A 20140-nucleotide genomic window follows, 5' to 3' on the forward strand; every position below is an offset into this window, starting at 1 on the left:
CAAGGAACCTAACAATCTCTCTCTCTCTCTCTCTCTCTCTCTCTCGATCGAGCTACACATGCTACTCCTGAAGATACATGAGATTACTGAGGATGGTACCACTTAGAAACCATGAAGATGGTTTTGGACTTCAGTTGATACGAACAGTTTTGCTACAATGGCTTAGGACTACAGCTGCTATGATAGCTTTAGGACTGCAATTCCCACAAACAGTTTTGCACTCAAATCTCCATCAGTGAACAGTTGATAGCTTCAACAAAATAGACTTCACATGAAAACTACAATCAGTTTTCATGGTTACACAATTGCACTTTTTGACCATGTAGTATACAGTTATAGAAGGGAATTTATTGCACTATTCAGTGTCACCCAGATGAGGACAGGTTCCCTTTTGAGGCTGGTTCTTCTTCATCCTCATATCATCTCAGGGAGTTTTTCCTTGCCACTGTCACCTCTGGCTTGTTCATTATGGATAAATTCATAAATTTAAAATTTCTATCCTGAGTTTAGATATTTCTGTAAAGCTGCTTTGTGACAATGTCCACTGTTAAAAGCACTATACAAATAAATTGAATTGAACTGAAATTATTCAATAATAAATTGATTAATTGTTATATAAATGTCTCCTCACAAATACTTCAGCTTATCAACCAGTGTACATTTGTTTTAAATAACATGCTTTTTTTTTAAAATCTATTTATTAGCCTTAAATTATGTAGATCTTTTGCCATACAAGTTCTTCAGAATGAGCTGTTTCTATAGAAACAATAATGTATTAGAACCTTCTGACCAATCACATTTGAGAATTTAGGTGGGTAAGTATAGAGGTGAGGGAAGGTATAGGGAAAAAAAATTAAATGACAAAAATGACAAAATGACAAAAATTGGGAAAATAAACAAACCTAGATTTTTTTTTTTTCTGTAACCTTTGTTGTGCACTTCATTCAATGTTTAGTAGAAGAAATAAATTAGTAAATAAATTAGTTACAGTTTGGGCCCTTAGGGACACACATAAGATAAGATAAGATAAGATAAGATAAGATAAGATAAGATAAGATAAGATAAGATAGAACTTTATAGAAATTCTTGTGCCAGAGGATGCTCAACCAGATTTTAAGGTTTGATGCCGCTGTTTTAATGAATGCACCACATATGGACAGAAGTCTGCTAGGTTTTTTAGGCCCAGCAGAATATTGAGGATGTAACAAATTGAGTATTGCTTACAACAGAATACCTGTACACCAGTTTAGAAACAGAAAACATGTAATCCACGCACCCCATGAGCTGCCTGCACGGTCCGCACCAGGTTTAATCCCTTCCACACGTAGATGTCTCCGTTCAATGCACCCGAGTATGTCACCTCATCCTTTGCCGTCGCCAAACACAGGATAGTCTGCAGGTCTCCCGTCTTCCCAAAGATCCCTCTTTTGGGTGTCAATGCATTGCCGCATAATGTCCAGAACTAGGACAGGGAAAGGAAAAAAAAAGCACAAAACAAACAATGTTTAACAGAAACTTACAAAGAATTTCCTGAAAATTCTATCAGGGCAAAAGTCAGACTTTACACACAGCTTGAAGTTATCAGCTCTGAAAAATGTGCTGTCAAAACTGGTGGTCTGACGCTTTTACAAATCCTTATCCAAAGCGGACAGGAGTGACAATTCAATTAGTTCAATTCGACTTTATCTGTCAGCTTTTCTCAGCAGTAATTGCTTTTTCTTGGAGAGAGAGAGAACAAACACCAAGCCTGAGGCGAAGATGGAAATAATACAGGGGATGATATACGGTAAGTAGACACTAAGGCATGCTGAATTTCCTGGCATAGATTTCTATGTGGCTTTTCAAAGCTTTTTAGTGTGTGTCGGGGAAAAGGAGCACACGGTTCACTCACTTTAATGTGCTTCACTCCGCAGCTCACCAGCCTGTGCGGCAGGAAAGGATCCCAAGAAATATCGAAGATCTAAAAAAAAAAAAACACAGGAAATGGCTCTGTTTAGACAGACTGTCACAGACATCACCAACATCATATCTGAGCTTTTCCTTAAAAGACACACACAGATCATATCAAATCTGATCTTTTGACTCCCATCCGAGAGATCCCAGTGCCTACGTGATTCATCTGATGACGGTCTGATATGTTTTTAGTGATAGGGTTTTCTTTTATAGAGTGCAAGTCAAAAAGCTGAGAAAAATACAAGGAGACAGAGAGAGAGACAGAGAGAGAGAGAGAGAGAGAGAGAGAGAGAGAGAAAACACAGAGAAGTAGATAAAAAGAAGAAATACATATATAGAGCGTGATAGGGTGTGTTTGCTATTGTATTACAGAGGACATGCTTATTAAGATGCTATGTCAATTCTTGAATTCTTCTATGTTGAATTCTTGATTCTGATTGGTCAGAAGGTGTTTTTTTTTTCAGAAGTTACATATTTTTTAACACCAGGTCTGTAAATAGTTCTGGCTGTAAGGCATAGGTTTATATGCACTAGTCCTAATATGTCTGCGTTTCTATAGTAATAGCTAATTCACAGGAAATTGTATGGTGGATGCTCCACATAAACAAAAAGTATATAAGTGTTGATATGGTGAATTTGATTTTTCTTATATTTCAGTAAGGAGATATTATTATTATTATTATTATTTAGCATTTATTTAAGGAGTGTCCAGTGTCAGCGCATTGTAACAGCCAGTATTATGTTTTACTCCAAGGGAAAGTCTTCATTACAGAGGAGTTTATGGTTTTGTGATTTCTCTGTAGAATACCAAGCTGTGTTTTATTTTTGTTTTATTAAAATCATGAGAGAGGAAAAAGAGAGGCTGGGGAGGGTACAAATGTTTACAGCTGCTATAGCATAAGTGATAATGGATGAACTTGTTTCATGAATGTTCCATAATACTAAATTAAACTATTCAGGGATAAAAAGTACAAAGTGTCATTCTTTAATTAATAAAAATTGTAATCATTGGCACATTTCTTTGGTATATGAGGAATAAACTACTTCAGGATCTGTAATGGCTTTACACCACCCTTTCGTGTTTTACTCTTAATCAATATTAGAATTAAACAGGGTAGAAACACTTTCATCTTTTATATATTTAGTAAGCGGATTTATATATCTGGTAAATCTTACTTTAATATAAGATCATTAAATCACAGATAATTGTTGCACCTTTGAAGCTACATTTACAGTGTTTGTACAAAAATATGTGCACATTATCTACTTCCTGACAGTGTATTAGTCATCCTATCTCTGATGATCACTGACTTACCCTATCAGAATGCCCTGTGGCGGTGGCCAGGACACGCCCTTTTTTCCAGTCCCATACACACACTGTGTTTTTGGCATCGAGGCCAACAGACACCAACCGCTAGACACAAAAGGAAGACAGATAAGCTGTTACAACACGAGCTGAATTAATCCCAGATCCATTATTGACTTGACCAGGCTTTAAATGATTGTTAGGATAAAAATAGGCCAATATTTTGACACAAGCACCACTACAATCAGATCAAATCTCTAAAAACCCTGCATGCTCACCTGTCCATCAGTGTCAAAAGCCAAACAGGCCACACCGTGTGTGTGCACGTCTCTCAGGATGGACACGGTGGTCAGCGTGTATGAGTCCCACACACAGATGTACGGATCTTTTCCGACTTGACCCGTGGCCACCTGGATCTTATCAGGGTGCAGAGCAAGACTGCAAAAAAGGTGCCCAAAAATAAAGTTTTTCTTTACATTCTTTTCGTTAGTTACAATCAAGGTAAATGTTCTTCTGCTGAGGAGGTGTTATGTAGAAGTGCACATTTTTCATTGCTAAAGCAGTGTGTCAAAGTGAATACTATCACAAACTCATACCTAACATAATAACCAGCATTTAATCAGCAAATCTATGTTTTAAACCCTGGTAGATCGTAAATATTTGATTACTCTATGCTTCATTAATTAGGATACAGTTTTTGTATCCGCCAGGGGAAATCTTGTAGTGTGAAATTGCATTTTAATTACATTTTCAAAATGCTTACACATTTAGGATAAACTAAAAAATAATATAAAAAGGTAATATATATATATAAACGGCTTAGTAGTGTGTATACAGTGTGGATACGTTGGCCAAAGGGATGATTAACGTCCCAGGCGGGACTGCACAAGATTTCATCACATTACTCAGAATGAAACAGTGGATACGGGGGTTTTACTGTACTGCTGGATGCATTTGTGAAGTGTATAGTGGAAGTACACATCACTGCTCTGTGGCAAAACAAGACCAAACAAAAAGTGAACAAAAAAAAGAAAGAAAGAAAGCAAACTGAACAGAAAAAAGGAAAATAGCAAGTGAAAGCTACCCAACCAAAAGAAAGCTAAAAGTAAACCAGCAACTGAAAGCTAACCTACAGAGAGAAAACTAACCTTGCAAGGGAAAAAAAATGCTTTTAAATAAAAGCACACAAGTGAGCTAAAGCTATACTAGTAGGTAATATGAAAGCTAACAGAGAGAAAGCTAATAGAAAGATAACAGAGAGAAAGCTAATAAAGTGAGTGATAGCTAACCTTGCAAGGGAAATTAACCTAGCAAGTAAACACACGCTTAAGCTACCCTCTTAGGTAAAAATAACCTAGCAAACCAAAGGCCTCAGTGAAAGTAAACAAAAAAAGGCATATCAAAGAGAAAAAGCTAACTAGTAAGTTAAAGATATCCAAGCAAGTAAAAGTAAACTAGTGAACAAAAGACCTCAGCAACATAAACACAAAAGTGAAAGTAAACTGAAGAGAAAACCCAAACTAGCAAGAGAAAGCTACCAAGCAGGTAATGGTAAACTAGCAAGCAATGGTAAACTAAAAGTAAACTAGCGAGTAAAAGCTAACCTACAGAGAGATAGCTAATCTAGTGAGTGAACGCTAACCTTGCGATGGAGAAACTAATCTAGTAAATAAAAGCACACTAGTGAGCTAAAGCTATTGCAGCAGGCAAAAATAAACTAGCAAACAAAAGATCACAGTAAAAGTATACCAAAAAAATTGAAAGCAAACTGAAGAGTAAAGCAAATTAGCGAGCTAAATGTATTGTAGCATGTAAAATTAAACAAAAGATTTCAGTGTAAGTAAACAAAAAAGTGAAATGCAAATTATTGATAAAATTTGTTGATAAAAATTGTCGACATAATCTTTTTTTGTTTAACTTTAGCTCATATGTCAATACTTCATATGTTGCAAAAAAAATTGTTTGGAAACAGTTTTTGTCGAGAAATATGTTATTCACACAAAAAATGTGTCACATGACAGAATTTACAATAGACGGCCACCCTTTGCAATTAATGTAATAGTGGTAGCCATCAGTCAGGGGAAGAATGGTGATGTGCGTGCGATCCAGCGCACCATAAACCTGTGGCACAAGATGCGCCAGGGAATTATGGTATGCAATTTCATTGGCCTCCGCAACATTCATAAGTCTTATATAATGCAGCATTAATTTTTCTTTAATAGCTGTGCTCACAGCATATACACATCGAAGTTTGGTCGTTTTAATAACCCTGAAATTTTCGGCTCGGAACCAGTGGCAACCTGCAATGGCCGCAACATCTGGACCAATAAATTGGCACAGCATCTCAAACGCGGGACGTGACATTCTAAAATGTTGCATGGTCTCTCCCAGACCCATGGGCTTCGTCGCGTAAGGGCAGTTACTTGGAGCCCTATCAGTCGAGCAACTGCTCCATTCTGACATTGTCAGAATTAAAATGACAATATTCTGGCCAGTTATAATTAATCGTCGCAATAATCTCTCCATTTTACAAAGATTTGAGGACATGTGGAACGCAAAAGGTATGCAATTTGCGATATATACAAAATTACGTATGGAAACAAGGGCAGATTTCTTTTGCGATACACCAAAACTTATGTGACAGTTTGTTTTTTTTAAGGATGACGTCATCATGCACACCATTTTATCGATAAAAGGCCAATTGGATTGAAACAGGTAGGAGACAGCAAATTTCGCAAATTTTTTTTTGTTTACGCATTTTCACTTTGTTGATAACAGAACAGCGCAAAAAGTGGATGGAAACTTGGCTAGTGTTCGGCTTGTCCCCCCTCCCCCAAACATTCCTGGATGCAAAATATAACATTCAAGTTTGTTTTAAAATTTTACACAATATTTCCTTGAAACATTTTCATCACATTGAGAGTGAGAGAACACAAAGTCAGAAAGGAAAGCAGGGAAACAAAGCCCAGTGAGTTGGCAGAATGGCAGAAAAACAATGCTGTTATTGTTATCAATTGAGGAAGCGAACTGTGGTGGATTGAGATGCAGCTTCTCTGTTTTCCCTGACGGTTCACTGTATTAAAGCCTTTCATCATGCTGCATCTTTGTGGAGGTAGTCACTGAAAGCTTTATCAGCCTCCACATAACAGCCGCTCTGCCATGGAGACATGCTGTGGAGGCTCGCTGCTCAAGGACAGCATAGCACAAACACTAGCAAACCTTAACACACTAAAGAAAACAGCACTCTGACTTGCGTGGGTTCAAAATATTCACATCATTAGCCAAGGTCTCTACAAAATGTATTAATAACAGCTCCCAGCTGCCTTGTTTTAAAATGGCCGAGGTTACCCAAAACTGTGCTAAGTACACTAATTAACTACTACCTGAAAGATGCAGCTAGCCTGTCTCCAGAGAAAACCCCAATGCTAATCTATCTCTATGGGTGGTTGAAGCCATGTCATGTCCTCTACTGCAAAGTGTGCTATCCAGTCAGGCTGCTAGAAAGATCCTCATTAATGTCTATTCATGGCCAAAAGCTTAACTTGAAAGTGAATACAAACTAACAAGCAACAGCAAACTAGTGGGCAAAAGCTAACCTAGCATGTAAAAGCAAACTAGTGTGTGGAAGCTAAACTAGCAAGCTAAGGCAAACTAGTGAGCAAAAGCTAAACTAATAAGCCAAAGCAAACTAGTCACTGAAAGCAAAAGTAAACTAGCAAGCAAAAATAAATTAACAAGCAGAAGCAACTAGTGAGTAAGTAAGTGAAAGTGAAGTGAAGTTTATGTGAAAGCTAAACTAGCAATTGAAAGCAAAATAGGGTGAAAAACTAGCAAGTGAAAGAAAACTAACAAGCCAAAGCAAACTAGTGAGCAAAAACTAAACTAGCAAGCGAAACTAGCAAGAGAAAGTAAACTAACAAGCAAAAGCAAACTAATGAGCGGAAGCTAAACTAGCAAGAGAAAGCAAACTAACAAGTCAAAACAAACTATTGCACAAAAGCTAAACTAACAAGCAAAAGAAAACTAGTGAGCAAAAACTACACTAGCTAGAATAAATAAAACTAGTGGGTGAAAGCTAAACTAGAAAGGTAAAGCAAACTAACAAGCGAAAGGAAACTAATGAGCAGAAACTAAACTAGCACGTGAAAGGAAACTAGTGGATGAAAGCTAAACTAGCAAACAAAAGCAAACAAGTGGGTGAAAGCTAAACTAACAAGAGAAAGCATACTACAGGGTGTCCCAAAAGTCTCCGTACATAAGGGAAATTAACACTTTTTAGCAAAATGTAACGTTATTTACAAAACCTCCTCTACATGGTTGCCATTTCTTTGTAATCACACATAGAGTTGTCTCTCTCGCTCATGATGAACTTGTGTTAACACATCTGGTGTTATGAATGTATCTGCATGTCCCTCACAACCTTATGACAGCTTCCCCGATCCAGCCATGAGAATGATTTCAATAATAGGCATTATTGATCTGGAAAAAAAAAAATATATATATATATATATATATATATATATATATATATATATATATATATATAACTAAGTATGAAAAATCTTGGAAGATATTTTGCTAAAATGGAGACTTTTGGGATACTAAAACTAAACTAGGCAAGCAAGCAAAACTGAAAAGCAAAAAAAAAAAAAAAAAAATTGAGCAGAAGCTAAAATAGCAAGCAAACGCAAACCTGCTGGCAAAAAACTAACCAAGCAAGCAAAACTAATCTAGCAAACAAAGCATCACATCACCTCTTCATTGATTATTTTCCTTTAACAGCCCAATTCGCAAGTGTTTTATTCTTTACTTACTAACATTCATGAGACACAATCAGCTGTGTTTTTTCTATGCTGTGTTTATGTCCATTTGTAATTATAAAAAAGTATTCTGTCAGGTTTCTAAGCCAACAACACCCTCATGAGCTATCCATGTGATGGATAGAGACCGAGGGGGAGACCGTAGAATGAAGGTAGAGAGAGAAAAAGTAGAAAGGAAGAAACAGAGAGAGAGTGTTGTTGAGCTTGTAGAAATCAGATCACTGTGTCCACTAGTCTGAAATCCAAGCCTACATCTCTGGGTTGCTGTGTCAATACAGATGTAAGACAACTGCTTCAGCATGTAGAAATGTGTGTGTGTGTGTGTGTGTGTGTTTGTGTGTGTGGACATCAAATTACAGCACTGCGGCATGACCAGTGTTGACACAGCAGCCACGTCTGTTCTACTCTTTCACCACACACATAAATACACACACACACACACACACACACCTGTATGACAACATATTCATCTTACACACAGTCTGGGCCACGGTGCAGCAAATTTAGTGAGGATGTGCATATACGTGCGCAGAATGTCTGTGCATCCACATTAATCAGGGGGGGAGTGTGTGTGTGGGTGTGTGTGTGTGTGTGTATGTGTGTCTAGGCAGTTTACCCGTGGCCCCTGTAGCTCTAGGCTTAATGTGCTTTAGAGATAGGCATACACACCACACCACCCTCCAGTCATAATCCACATATGCACCAGACCATTGAAAGTCAGGAATAGAAATGGAACTAGAGAGAGAGAGAGAGAGAGAGAGAGAGAATGAGATGGAAAGAAATAGTGATAGAGGGAGACAGAAAAAGAGACAAAGTGAGAGAGACAGAGAACCAGAGACAGAGAGAGAGAGAGAGAGAGAGAGAAATGAGAGAGACAAAAAGTGAGCGAGATAGAGACAGAGACAGAAAGAGAGAGAAACAGCCAGAAAGAGAGAAACAGACAGAGAAACAGACAGAGATGAAAAGAGGCAGTGAGAATGAGAGATAGACAGAAAGAGATTCGAACAGAGAGATGGTAAGACACACACAAACAAAGAGAGAGAAACAGATAGAAAGAGAGAGACAGAGAGAGAGTGAGAGAGAAAACACAGAAAAAGTGAGTGACAGAAACTGACAGAGAAAGACAGAAAGAGAGGAGACAGAGACAGTGATAGAGGCAGGGAGAGAGAAAGAGAGGAGACAGAGACAGTGATAAAGAGAGGCAGAGAGACAGAAGCAGAGAGAGGGATAGAGACCTAGAGAGACAAAGGGAGCTGCACTTTCTGAGTGCTACAAACCTCAAACACTTACACAGAATTTACTTTGAGAAACTTGAAATCATTAAGAAATCATTAAGAAATCACGGAGAACAGTAATTTTGTTTTTTAAAATTTCCAAAGTGAAATCTGCTCTTAAACACAACTACGTCTGAACCTGGGACAACAGGAAATGGGACAGAAAGAAAGAGAGGAATGTAAGAGAAACAGGCTGATGAGAAGAAGGAGAAGAGGGAAAGCAGTGGTTTGCTGTTTTTAAAAAGCTTGAGGCGCTGTGCAGTGAAGTAGGAATTTCCACATCGTGGCACAACTGCAGAGATCTGGCAAAAAATGCCTTGTTGTGTTCCAGCCATTCTCACACAGCTCACAGGAAGTTTACCGCTGTGATCCAGCAACACAATAAATCATATAAACACTCACAACATTTCGCAGAAACTGTGCAAAACAGTTGTTGGAAACATCTCTACAACTTTAACCTCATTAAAAATGCAACAATCGATGAATATACATGACCACGCCTTTAGGACACGCCCCATGCTTTTAGGACACACCCATGTACATATGGTCCACATTACAAAACCAATAAAATCATTATAGAGTATATGCAAGAATGAACAGAGTTAATACATCATTATCTTGGATGATTCAACAGGTTACTATCCTGTAGCTAACAACCTTGTGTAGCAACATGTGTTAGCCTAACACTTCTTACTTTAGCTACTAACTAGCTAGCTAGTGAACAACTAACTTACATGAGCAAGTGAAAGCAAGAAAGCGGACAAATTGACTAACTCCAATTAGTTAGAATTAATTTCTTATCTGTGTTTTGGGTTTGTCCACTCCTGATTTTTTCTTTTCATGTTTTTCTGCACCAGATAGATCGCCACTTCTTTGCGATCCTCTGACGTTATTTACGTTAGTTACCTTTAGCTTAATTAGTAACTGAACTTATGTACTTAATTTAGCTACGTAAATTGCCGTTTCAGTTCTTTTCACACCCTGCAACTGCCTGATACACACACCTTTTTGCCAAATGATAGCAAAGTTAAGATAAAAGATAAAAATCAGTTTTAAAAATCTTGGAGCCCCTTGGTGGTCTGGGGTCCCTAAGTCCCTAAGCGACTGCATATCCCATGTACAGCAAGACACATCCCTGTGTATACATGGTGAAAATAAAAGTGAGATAGCTATTAATCCCTTTCCACTAAAAATAATAAACTAGTTAGCTACATTCTAAAAAAAATTAATAATTCATGGCCATGGACTCACTAATCATTCTGGTCTTCTTTTTTATCATATGAAACAAAAAGTAGTTCAAATGCTGCTGTGTGTGCATTTATGATGGGTTTAATCTGTTTAGAGATAAAAACAAAGATGAATACTGTGGCATGATGGAGTATGAATTATTCATCAGGTCATTTCAACTATGCATGCATCTCCACCAGGAGGCCTGTGATGTTCTACTGCTAATGAGCACTCAGCTGTGTTCATATGAGTTGATGCTGGATAATGGCTTTAAACTCCACTGGTCAGAACTGTGGACTAGAAACATACAGAAGAAGCAACACAAGGCCTGCTCAAGTGTCTGGAGGTTGGAGGTCAGCTGTAAAGCTCATCATGTCTGTGGTTAGGAACAGAAAGCTCCTGCCTCCAGACAGCACTCAGACGCAGAGCCATGGATTATCTTACAGGTTCCAGATTTGGTTTCCTAAATCACTGGCCCTCCAATTTGTCTTGTACTTGCAACTTAAGATGATCTAAACACAATCAAGTCCTACGGTCTGGCCTCCACTTCTTCTAGCAAGAACCCAGAAACGCACCACACCATGCATCCTATGGTGTATACACTCTTATATAAAGGGTTCCTGAATGGTTCTTTGGATAGTTAGGTTTGAAGGTTTGAGTTTTGGGTAGTTAATGGGTTTTGTTTGCAACCTTTTCTGAAAGGGCATCCCTCTGTTTTACTATTACATTACAGTTGAAATGGCCTAATGAATTATTCATATCTGGGTTGTAGCAACCTAAATGGCATTTACTAGGAACCATTTCTAAAAGACATGGTTCTAAAACCTTCTGTTGTAGACTGCTAGATGGAACTTGTTTTAACCTGTTTTCTAATAGTGTAGAAAATATCTCACTGGTAACTCTCATAAATTAATCACTACATTAAAGGTTCCACAAGGGTTCTTTGGATAATAAAGAGTTTTAGCTTTAGATAGTTAAGGGGTTTTACTTGGAATCTTTTCTGAGAAGGAATCCCTCTGTTTTCTAATATGACTCATTACACTCTTAGAAGAAGGGTTCCTCAAAGGATCTTTGGATAGTTCTAGCTTTGGGTGGTTCTACTAATGGTTCTAGTAGTTCTACTTGGGACCTTTTCTGAAATCCCTTTGTTTTAGTGTCCTACTTTACAACCTTTACAGAACCTTTTTAACAATTCTGGGGCAAGGTTCTAGCTTCCTAAATGGGGTCTACTTGGAATCTTCTCTAAAAGAAAAAACTGTTTTACTACACAGCACTTTTAACTAATCATTATTGTCTTAAAAAAGGTTCCTTAAGGCTTCTTTGGATAGTTAAGGGTTCTAGATTTGGTGGTTAAACGGTTCTACTTACGTTTTTTTTGAAAAGGGATCCCTGTTTTTTTACTATTCTACCTTTAAAGAAACTTTTTAATGATTCCGATGCAACCTTTAAAGGTTCTAGCTTCCTACCTGGGGTCTACTAGAGTGAAAACGGAACATTTTTTTTAAATAATGTAGCACAAACCTCACTGTTAACTCTCATTTAATAATCATCTTTTTAAAGGCATGCCACAAATTTTCCACAGTGGTGGACAATAAACTTCCATCCTGCTTGCAACCTTTTCTAATAGGGTGGAAACCCTAGTGTGGTAGGGTTCTGCATAGATCTTAAAGGGGTCTTGGAGAAGAACCTTTACGAGTGGAGGATGGAACATGTTTTTTAAGAGTGTAGAACTTATCTGACTGTTAATAATCATTTACTAATCATTACACATTTAGAAAAAAAAAGAGGTTTTCACAGTGGCTCTTGCCTTCTGAACAGATTCTGCTTTGGAATCTTTGGTTTTTTTTTTTTTTTTTCATTTACAGAAGGAAACTCTCCTATTTAGTTCCCCTAGAAGGACTCTTTGCTAGGCACAACCTTTTTTTTAGACAGATAATGGACATACAATGGAAACTCCTTTGACATTGGATATTTCTTTTAATTTTATAGCAATGCTGTTTTAATATTTATTCGAAAGCATCCACCATATACCGTCCAATGTTCTTATAAACATTACAGTTTAGTTGTTCTAAAATCTGATTGTTCAAAGTTGCCGTAAAATCCACAACACACACACACACACCACAGGTTTTAGACCAGTTGTGTCTAGAGAATACCCTAATCTTTGTCTGTTATGTTGCTTAGCAACCAAAGCTTACTGTTAACAAACTACATTACATGACGGAAGAGTTGTATTTTGGGAATATTATTAATAATAAATGAAATCAATTATTAAACACTGCATGTTTTTGTTTTAAAATAAAGGCAATAAGCAACTCAAGGGTGTGTGGTACAACGATTTTATCATGTTTAAAAGCATTTTATTCCACTTTGCGTCGTGACTAACGACACCCTTACCCGTGATAATCACTATAATGATAATTTATTCAGTTATAAGCAAATTAAACTCTCAAACGTGATGTGAGATGCATAAAGTAGAATATATTTTAACACGTGTTTAAACATATATGTAATTGTAATAACATAGTTTCTGTATTACAACACAAAAAAAACCCAAAAAAAGAGTCACAAAGGTGTGTTAATTTTTTTTTCTTTAAACACATTTGCTTTGAATATTTATAGAATTCGACACGTAAAAGCCGTTCTCATGCTTGGGGATCCTGGTGTGTGTGTGGGTGGGGAGTGTAAAAATATAGAATGGAGGGAATATGATACTGGTCAGACTGAACAAACACTAAATTTGCTTTGCTATTTTGTATATATTGTTTCTCTGGATGTAGCAGATATAATCTATGTTACAGAAGTAGTTTTGATGTTTAAGAGAGAAACTGAGACAAGCACCGAAGGGTTGGCACCTCTGCTTTTCATAAACTAGTCATTTAAACTGTTAAACAAAGCTTTAACATGAGTTAGAGCGAACCAAAGCTGTTCTTCAGCATGGATGAGATATCTCTTTTACATTTGTCATGCACTGAGCAACAGGCATTAGTCATCTACACAACTTTTTAATGGGGCCTTTCAAAAGCTCACCTCGCCGCTAGCTACAGGATAAACTGGGTTAATACACTCTCTCCTGAGACTGCCGATACGTGTGTGTTTGTGCGATGCTTCACACCGTCCTACACAGCACAGTGTGTGTTAAATGACTGATGATTTACTATAAATAGCTCTCCATTTTTTTTGGCTGGTGAACCTAATTTAAATATCCATAAATACCTAAATTCACAGTGCATTACTGCATTCATCATGTGTGTGGAGAGGACTGGGGTCTTTAACGTCAGGAGAGCCACTGCAGCTTTTTAAAGTCAGGAGATGTAGTTGTAAATGGGCATCTTTGATATAACCTACATTAGTACTTCGATACTTTGGAACTTTCAGCATACAACAATTTTACTCAGAGTGTGTGATATCAAGCTTTTTTATAATCTGTTAGTATTTTAAAAACACATCAATTTTAAATGGCTATCTCCTCTTGAATGGCTTGAAATTTTGTTTATATACTGTAGATTAGCGTTTGGACAAATTTGTTAACACAGTTCTAAATTCAAATTTGAACTTAATTTGTGATGTCACTAAATAAGCGCTAAAGATTCCAAACATATCTCTGTCTTAACCTGCTAGCCTAGCTAATATTTTAATGAATAAAATTGTAAGCCTTATATAATAGTAATTTTATATCCTGTATTATTCATTTTGGCTGCTGTTTGATAAATGCTAATTGAGATTCTGATACTGAAATCCCACTTGTATTGGCCCCTAACCAATGCAAGTTAGTTTACTAGCAACTAAGCTAAGCTAGCTAAGGTTTGTGATATTAGTAAATATAAATGTTAAGCTATTTGGGATGGTATGGGACACAGTTATGTTTTTTTAAACCAATTAGTGTATACATGGCTTTAGAGGAGTGGTCTAGTACTTATCTAGTAGTGGTGTAAGAGTAATGAAACATCATGGGTTGTGCTCTTACTGCAAAATAAACTTTTGGCTTGTAAGAGTAACCAGGGTTGCCAGGTCTCAGGAAAATATCCATCCCAACAACATCTTAAAAAAAAAACACACAAAAAGACCTGAAACTAGCCCAAAAAGTTCAGGTATTGGAAAAGGCAGAAGCTCAGTGTGGAAGTTCACTGTGGTGCGCACGCATTTTTGATTTGCTGTACCTGTAATACACAAATTTATCATCATCTGGTAAGGACGTCATCCACTCTTCCACTCTTTGCAATATATCTTACAACAGAAGTGATTCTGTACATCATAGATACACTGTATGCACTTACACTTTCCCTTTGTTTGCCTATTTCTTTTAGAAACTGCTTAAATTCAGATTATTTACTTTTAAACAAGATCTTGGTGGCCGCAGAATATTTTTAAACTGGACCTTGCCATCTCTGGCAGTAGCTCTGCTACATTACATACCCATCACTGATCATTTTCCTATAACAGTATGTCCTGATGTGTTTTACTCCTTACTTACTTCTCATAGCTGGTCTTTGGTGCAGATTTCTTGTATATGGTGTGCTAAGAACTGATGCTTCTTTTATTTGAGGAATTGTTATTCCTCAGCAGCAGTTATTGAGGGTGGGAATAAACACGAACGCTTATTTAAAAAAAAAAAAGCTTTCCCAGCCAGCTGTACCCTCAAATTGACCTAAATCTGTTTGTGTTCATTCATAAATATTAAAGAGCATTCAGAGAAAGAGGAAGGAAGTGAAGTGCAAAGTGAGAAAGGAGCTGCGAGGGGGAGATGAGGCGTCTGTGGGTTAGGGTGTAATTCTGTCTTCATATAGTAAAAAAAGCTTAGATTTCTAATTTCCTTCATAATGGACCAGATTGGACATCCAGCATAAGCATCTTCCTCAGCTCTTTTAGTAGCTCAAGTTCATCTAGAGGTGAATATTGTTATTTCCTGCTCTGTTTTATCACACCAATATCACACCATCATTTGTTCAGGGCAAACAAAATGATCTTTAATGAAAAGGCACTAAATGCTGCCAACACACACTGCATCACCTTTGTGTAAAGCTCTGTTAATGTTATCTATTTGTTTTTCATTCATTTATGTTCAGGAACCGTGTTATATTGGTTTGGTGGATCCAGAGCCTATCCAGGGGAATACTAGGAGTGTTGCAGGAATAAACCCTGGATGGAACGCAGATCCATTGCATGGCATCTTTGGCACACACATTCACACACTCATTCACACCTAGGTGTAATTTAGAGTATCTAACAAGCTACTGGCAAGTTTTTCGGAGGTGAGAGAAAACCAGTGAACCCAGAGGACACCAACACTTGATCTGTTTCTCGGAAATGCAACAGAAAATGTTGAAAACCACAAGCGGTTCTTCAGCTTGTTTCTTAGACAGAACTCCTAAACCCTACAAACAGAAGGTTTCCTCATCTGAGAGGGTTACAAGTAGGATGCATTTAGCAAGTGAACAACCCTTAACTATTCAAAGAACTCTTAATGAACCGTTTTTTTTCTAGATAGATAGCTTAATGAAAGCAGATACAGTCCAATTGTGTAAATATCTGAGGCATGACATGGTACTAAAAACCATGTGTCTGTTTGTGTGAACCTTGAACAGCTCCAGGTTCAATCTTAATGTCTTTGTGAAGTTGTTCTCATTGTGTCTACATGGGTTTCATGTGGGTTCTCAGGTTTCCTCCCAATTCTCAAAAACATGCTGTTACGCTTAATGTACCTGTAGGTGGGAATGAGTGTGTGTGCATGGTGTAGTGTGATGGACTGGCAGGATTCCCACCTCATGCCTGGTGTCATCCACCTTGACCCTGAGCAGCAGTTATTGAAGATGAATGAATGAATGAATGGTTGAATGGATGAATGTTCCCACACTTTAGCAAGTGTCCTTACCTAATGATGTCATCATTGTGACCCAGGTAAAACTTCTGCGTGTGCTCCCGGGTGTTGTACACCACGCCGACCCCGGCCACGAAGTACACGATCTCCTTCCCCGCCGTGTAGTAGAGGTTGTTGCGGCACTGGTGGCCCCGGTAGCCGTGAACCCACTCGAGCCGGAGCTGGCAGCGTGGTGCGGTCTTATCGGCCATGCCTGCGCCCTCTTCAGCGCCACCGTCTGGCTCACGCGCGAAGCATCAGAGTACCGGTACAAGTCCCTGTTCTCCTTAATGCCTAGAAGGGGGTCCGATCTCGAATTTTATATATGCATATGTATGTATATGCATATGTATGCATGTATATGTATATGGATATGGATACATATACATGTATGTATCTATGTATGTGTATATGTGTATATGTGTGTGTGTGTGTGTGTGTGCATATATATATATACCTGGACTATAAAATGTAGGGGGCGTGTAGCCTACGGAGGAGCGGCGTCTTGGAAATATTTGGTTTCAGAAATCACAGCAGGATCAAATCGAGCATTTTGATTGAGTATAAACAGACTGGCATCAGAAATAAAGCATTAACTCAGAAAGAGCAGAAATCCAGTAGTGCTAATCTGAGTGTAAGAGGAAAAACGTCTCGTTGACGTGGGGATTAAATGTCGGGATTGATCCACAACTCAGCAGGAAGTGTACAGCCTAGAGGTGCAGATCAGACGTGATCAGACAGTGCGATTAAATTCTTCACCTACAGATTCACATCAGATCTACAGCACGATTAATGCCCAGCTTCCGGATCGCCGCTCCCCGACCAGATGCTGGTTTTTTCCTTCCACCGTCCCGCATCGTCGCGCGCTCCAACCGAACCGTCCAACAACTACAAACAAAAACGCCTTTAAATTTCATTCATGAACCCATCTGACAAAAAAACCCCGACCCGTTTTCTGGGGATAATCCCTTCTTCTAAAAAAAAAAAAAAAAAAAAAAAAAAAAGCGACCTCAGCGCAGCGGCTGGTGATTGAACTCTCGTGCCTTACGCACGAGCCTTCGCGCAGCCGTGTTCAGGAATACGGGCTCCGGTTTGGAGTTACCGAGTGCTCTTGGTTACTACGACGCCTCGCGCTCGCGCTCCCCATCACGCTGACGCGTCGCACCGCGCACAGGATCGTGGATGTTGGAGTCCTTACCGTCGTCTGATCCGGTGTGAATGAGAAGCGCGCGCATGACTACATGACTAGAGGACTACAATTCCCGGCCGCGTCTCGCGCTGTCCGAGGTGCTGAAGGTGCGCGTGATAAGAGCACAGGCTCCGGGTAAGACATGAGCAAATGCAGCCTCCTGAATAGTGCAACATTTTTATAATTAACGCAAGAAATAATATTGCGATGAAGTGACAAAGTCTGCAGGATATGACGTTATCAGCAGTGTGTAAGAGGAGAGAGGGCGTTTCCGGTAAACTGTCGGAAACCATTTTATTAACCCCTGTTTAACCTTCAGGTGCAGGTGGTTTGATTAACCCATTAATTATTCTCCTCCTCCTTCCCTTTCTTCTCCTCCTCTTCCTCCTGCTCCTCTTCCTTCTCCTTCTTCTCCTCCTCTTCCTCCTGCTCCTCTTCCTTCTCCTGCTCCTCTTCCTCCTGCTCCTCTTCCTCCTCCTTCTTCTCCTCCTCGTTCTCCTGCTCCTCTTCCTTCTTCTCCTCCTCGTCCTCCTGCTCCTCCTTCTTCTCCTCCTCTTCCTCCTGCTCCTCTTCCTTCTCCTTCTTCTCCTCCTCTTCCTCCTGCTCCTCTTCCTTCTCCTGCTCCTCTTCCTCCTGCTCCTCTTCCTTCTCCTGCTCCTCTTCCTTCTCCTTCTTCTCCTCCTCTTCCTCCTGCTCCTCCTTCTTCTCCTGCTCCTCTTCCTCCTCCTTCTTCTCCTCCTCTTCCTCCTGCTCCTCTTCCTCCTCCTTCTTCTCCTCCTCTTCCTCCTGCTCCTCTTCCTTCTCCTTCTTCTCCTCCTCTTTCTCCTGCTCCTCCTTCTTCTCCTGCTCCTCCTTCTTCTCCTCCTCTTCCTCCTGCTCCTCCTTCTTCTCCTCCTCATCCTCCTGCTCCTCTTCCTCCTTCTGCTCCTCCTCTTCCTCCTGCTCCTCTTCCTTCTCCTTCTTCTCCTCCTCGTTCTCCTGCTCCTCTTCCTCCTCCTCCTGCTCCTCCTCCTCTTCCTCCTGCTCCTCTTCCTTCTTCTTCTTCTTCTTATTATTATTATTAGTAGAATTAGTAGTAGTAGTAATTTACTTTATCTTTCATTCATTTACAATGCAGCTCACAGTGTGAAGAGGAAAAGGAAAAAAGAAAAAATAGTAAAATAGGCAAATCAGACATTGCAATAAATAATAAAAGTGACAGAAAGAAGAAAATAACAATATAACATACAAATAAAGATACAAATAATAATAAAAAATACATCATAGAAACTGCAAAAAAAGAATAAAAGTACAATAATTCAAATAATATAAAAGTAAAAGCTAGATAAATAGCTTATATAAAAGCTATAAAAGCTAGGAAGATGCTAAAATGACAAAGTTTTCAGCTGTTTTTTTTTTTTTTTGATAGATGGGGTAGGTGTATCCTGTGAAAGAACAACAATCCAAAACATGAGGCAAAAAAATGAGATTTTCCATGATGCTCTGTCTGTGTCCAGACCTGGCTTCATCCTAGACCTTCTCAGAGGCAGTTATAAGGGCGAAGAGTGGGCTTACAGAATATTTATTACTCATATTCATAAATATATCAAATTTGAACAGATGAGTTTTTACTGTCATAAATTAAATTTTTCAAATAAACTTTGTTAAAAAAAAATGACACCTATTACTATAAATATCTTCTTGTACATTTTTTTGTCTTGTCCTAAGGGCATGCAAACTTTTGCATCCTGTAATTAACTACTAATTATATATTATTTTATAAAATTATTTATATAGATATAGCCCATATATGGTTCTGTTTTCTGAATCTCATTAAAAATTTTACACCTGAAAATAGTAATATTGAAACTGAATAGTACAATATATTCAGCAGAGGTCGTGTGTGTGTGTGTGTGTGTGTGATTGCTTACTTCCCATTTCTTAGAGATAAGAAAAGGGCCTGTAGGGTCGCACTCCAAACTTTAATCCCAGACATATGGAGCTTCCATATGGTGTTTTCCTCCGAAGACAGAACCTCATCAACTCATCAGCGTGCCACTTGTGTGATCTGTACACCTCATACAGCAAACAGGAACACGCTGTGTGTAAAACTGACTGAGACACGCTTGTCCTTCATGACCTTTATACACTAAACCTGACTTTATACCTTCACAAATCAGTATCTGGTGTTTACATAACATACAGCATTAACACTGACCTCTTTACAAATGATTCATTTTTTAAAAATACCTCAAAAATCTTTTTATAGATTCATGTACTGCATCTAGAAATTGTGTTCTTGTGATGTCCTCATGTAGCTGCATTTTACTGGAAATCGTAACTCGTAATTCCCAACCTCCAACCTGGAAAAACCAAAGCAAGCACCCGCTTGACTCGGAATTCCTACTCAGGAACTCGGGATGATCTCTTTAATTCTGATTGCCTCCGAGTTCAGCAAGTGACATCGAATCAACATGGCTGCATACAGCATTAGCACTAAACACAGTAGCACTTACTCAACATACAGACATATTT

The 20140-nt window shown here is 38.5% G+C and overlaps 1 protein-coding gene across 1 annotated transcript in view; it reads right to left on the minus strand.

Moving 5' to 3' along the window:
- Positions 1-18012, minus strand: part of eml6 (EMAP like 6) — a 49732-nt gene extending 31720 nt beyond the window's left edge. The window contains exons 1-6 of the mRNA XM_034308420.2: positions 16895-18012; positions 16453-16731; positions 3538-3697; positions 3269-3367; positions 1892-1960; positions 1277-1462 (exon numbers count right to left, since the gene is read on the minus strand). Coding sequence (XP_034164311.1) covers positions 1277-1462; positions 1892-1960; positions 3269-3367; positions 3538-3697; positions 16453-16649 — 711 coding nt within the window. The 5' untranslated portion in view covers positions 16650-16731; positions 16895-18012. The remainder of the gene's footprint in view (positions 1-1276; positions 1463-1891; positions 1961-3268; positions 3368-3537; positions 3698-16452; positions 16732-16894) is intronic.
- Positions 18013-20140: the final 2128 nt, after the last annotated feature.

The sequence above is a fragment of the Pangasianodon hypophthalmus genome, chromosome 11 (genome assembly GCF_027358585.1).
Source record: "Pangasianodon hypophthalmus isolate fPanHyp1 chromosome 11, fPanHyp1.pri, whole genome shotgun sequence".
Lineage (NCBI taxonomy): Eukaryota > Metazoa > Chordata > Actinopteri > Siluriformes > Pangasiidae > Pangasianodon > Pangasianodon hypophthalmus.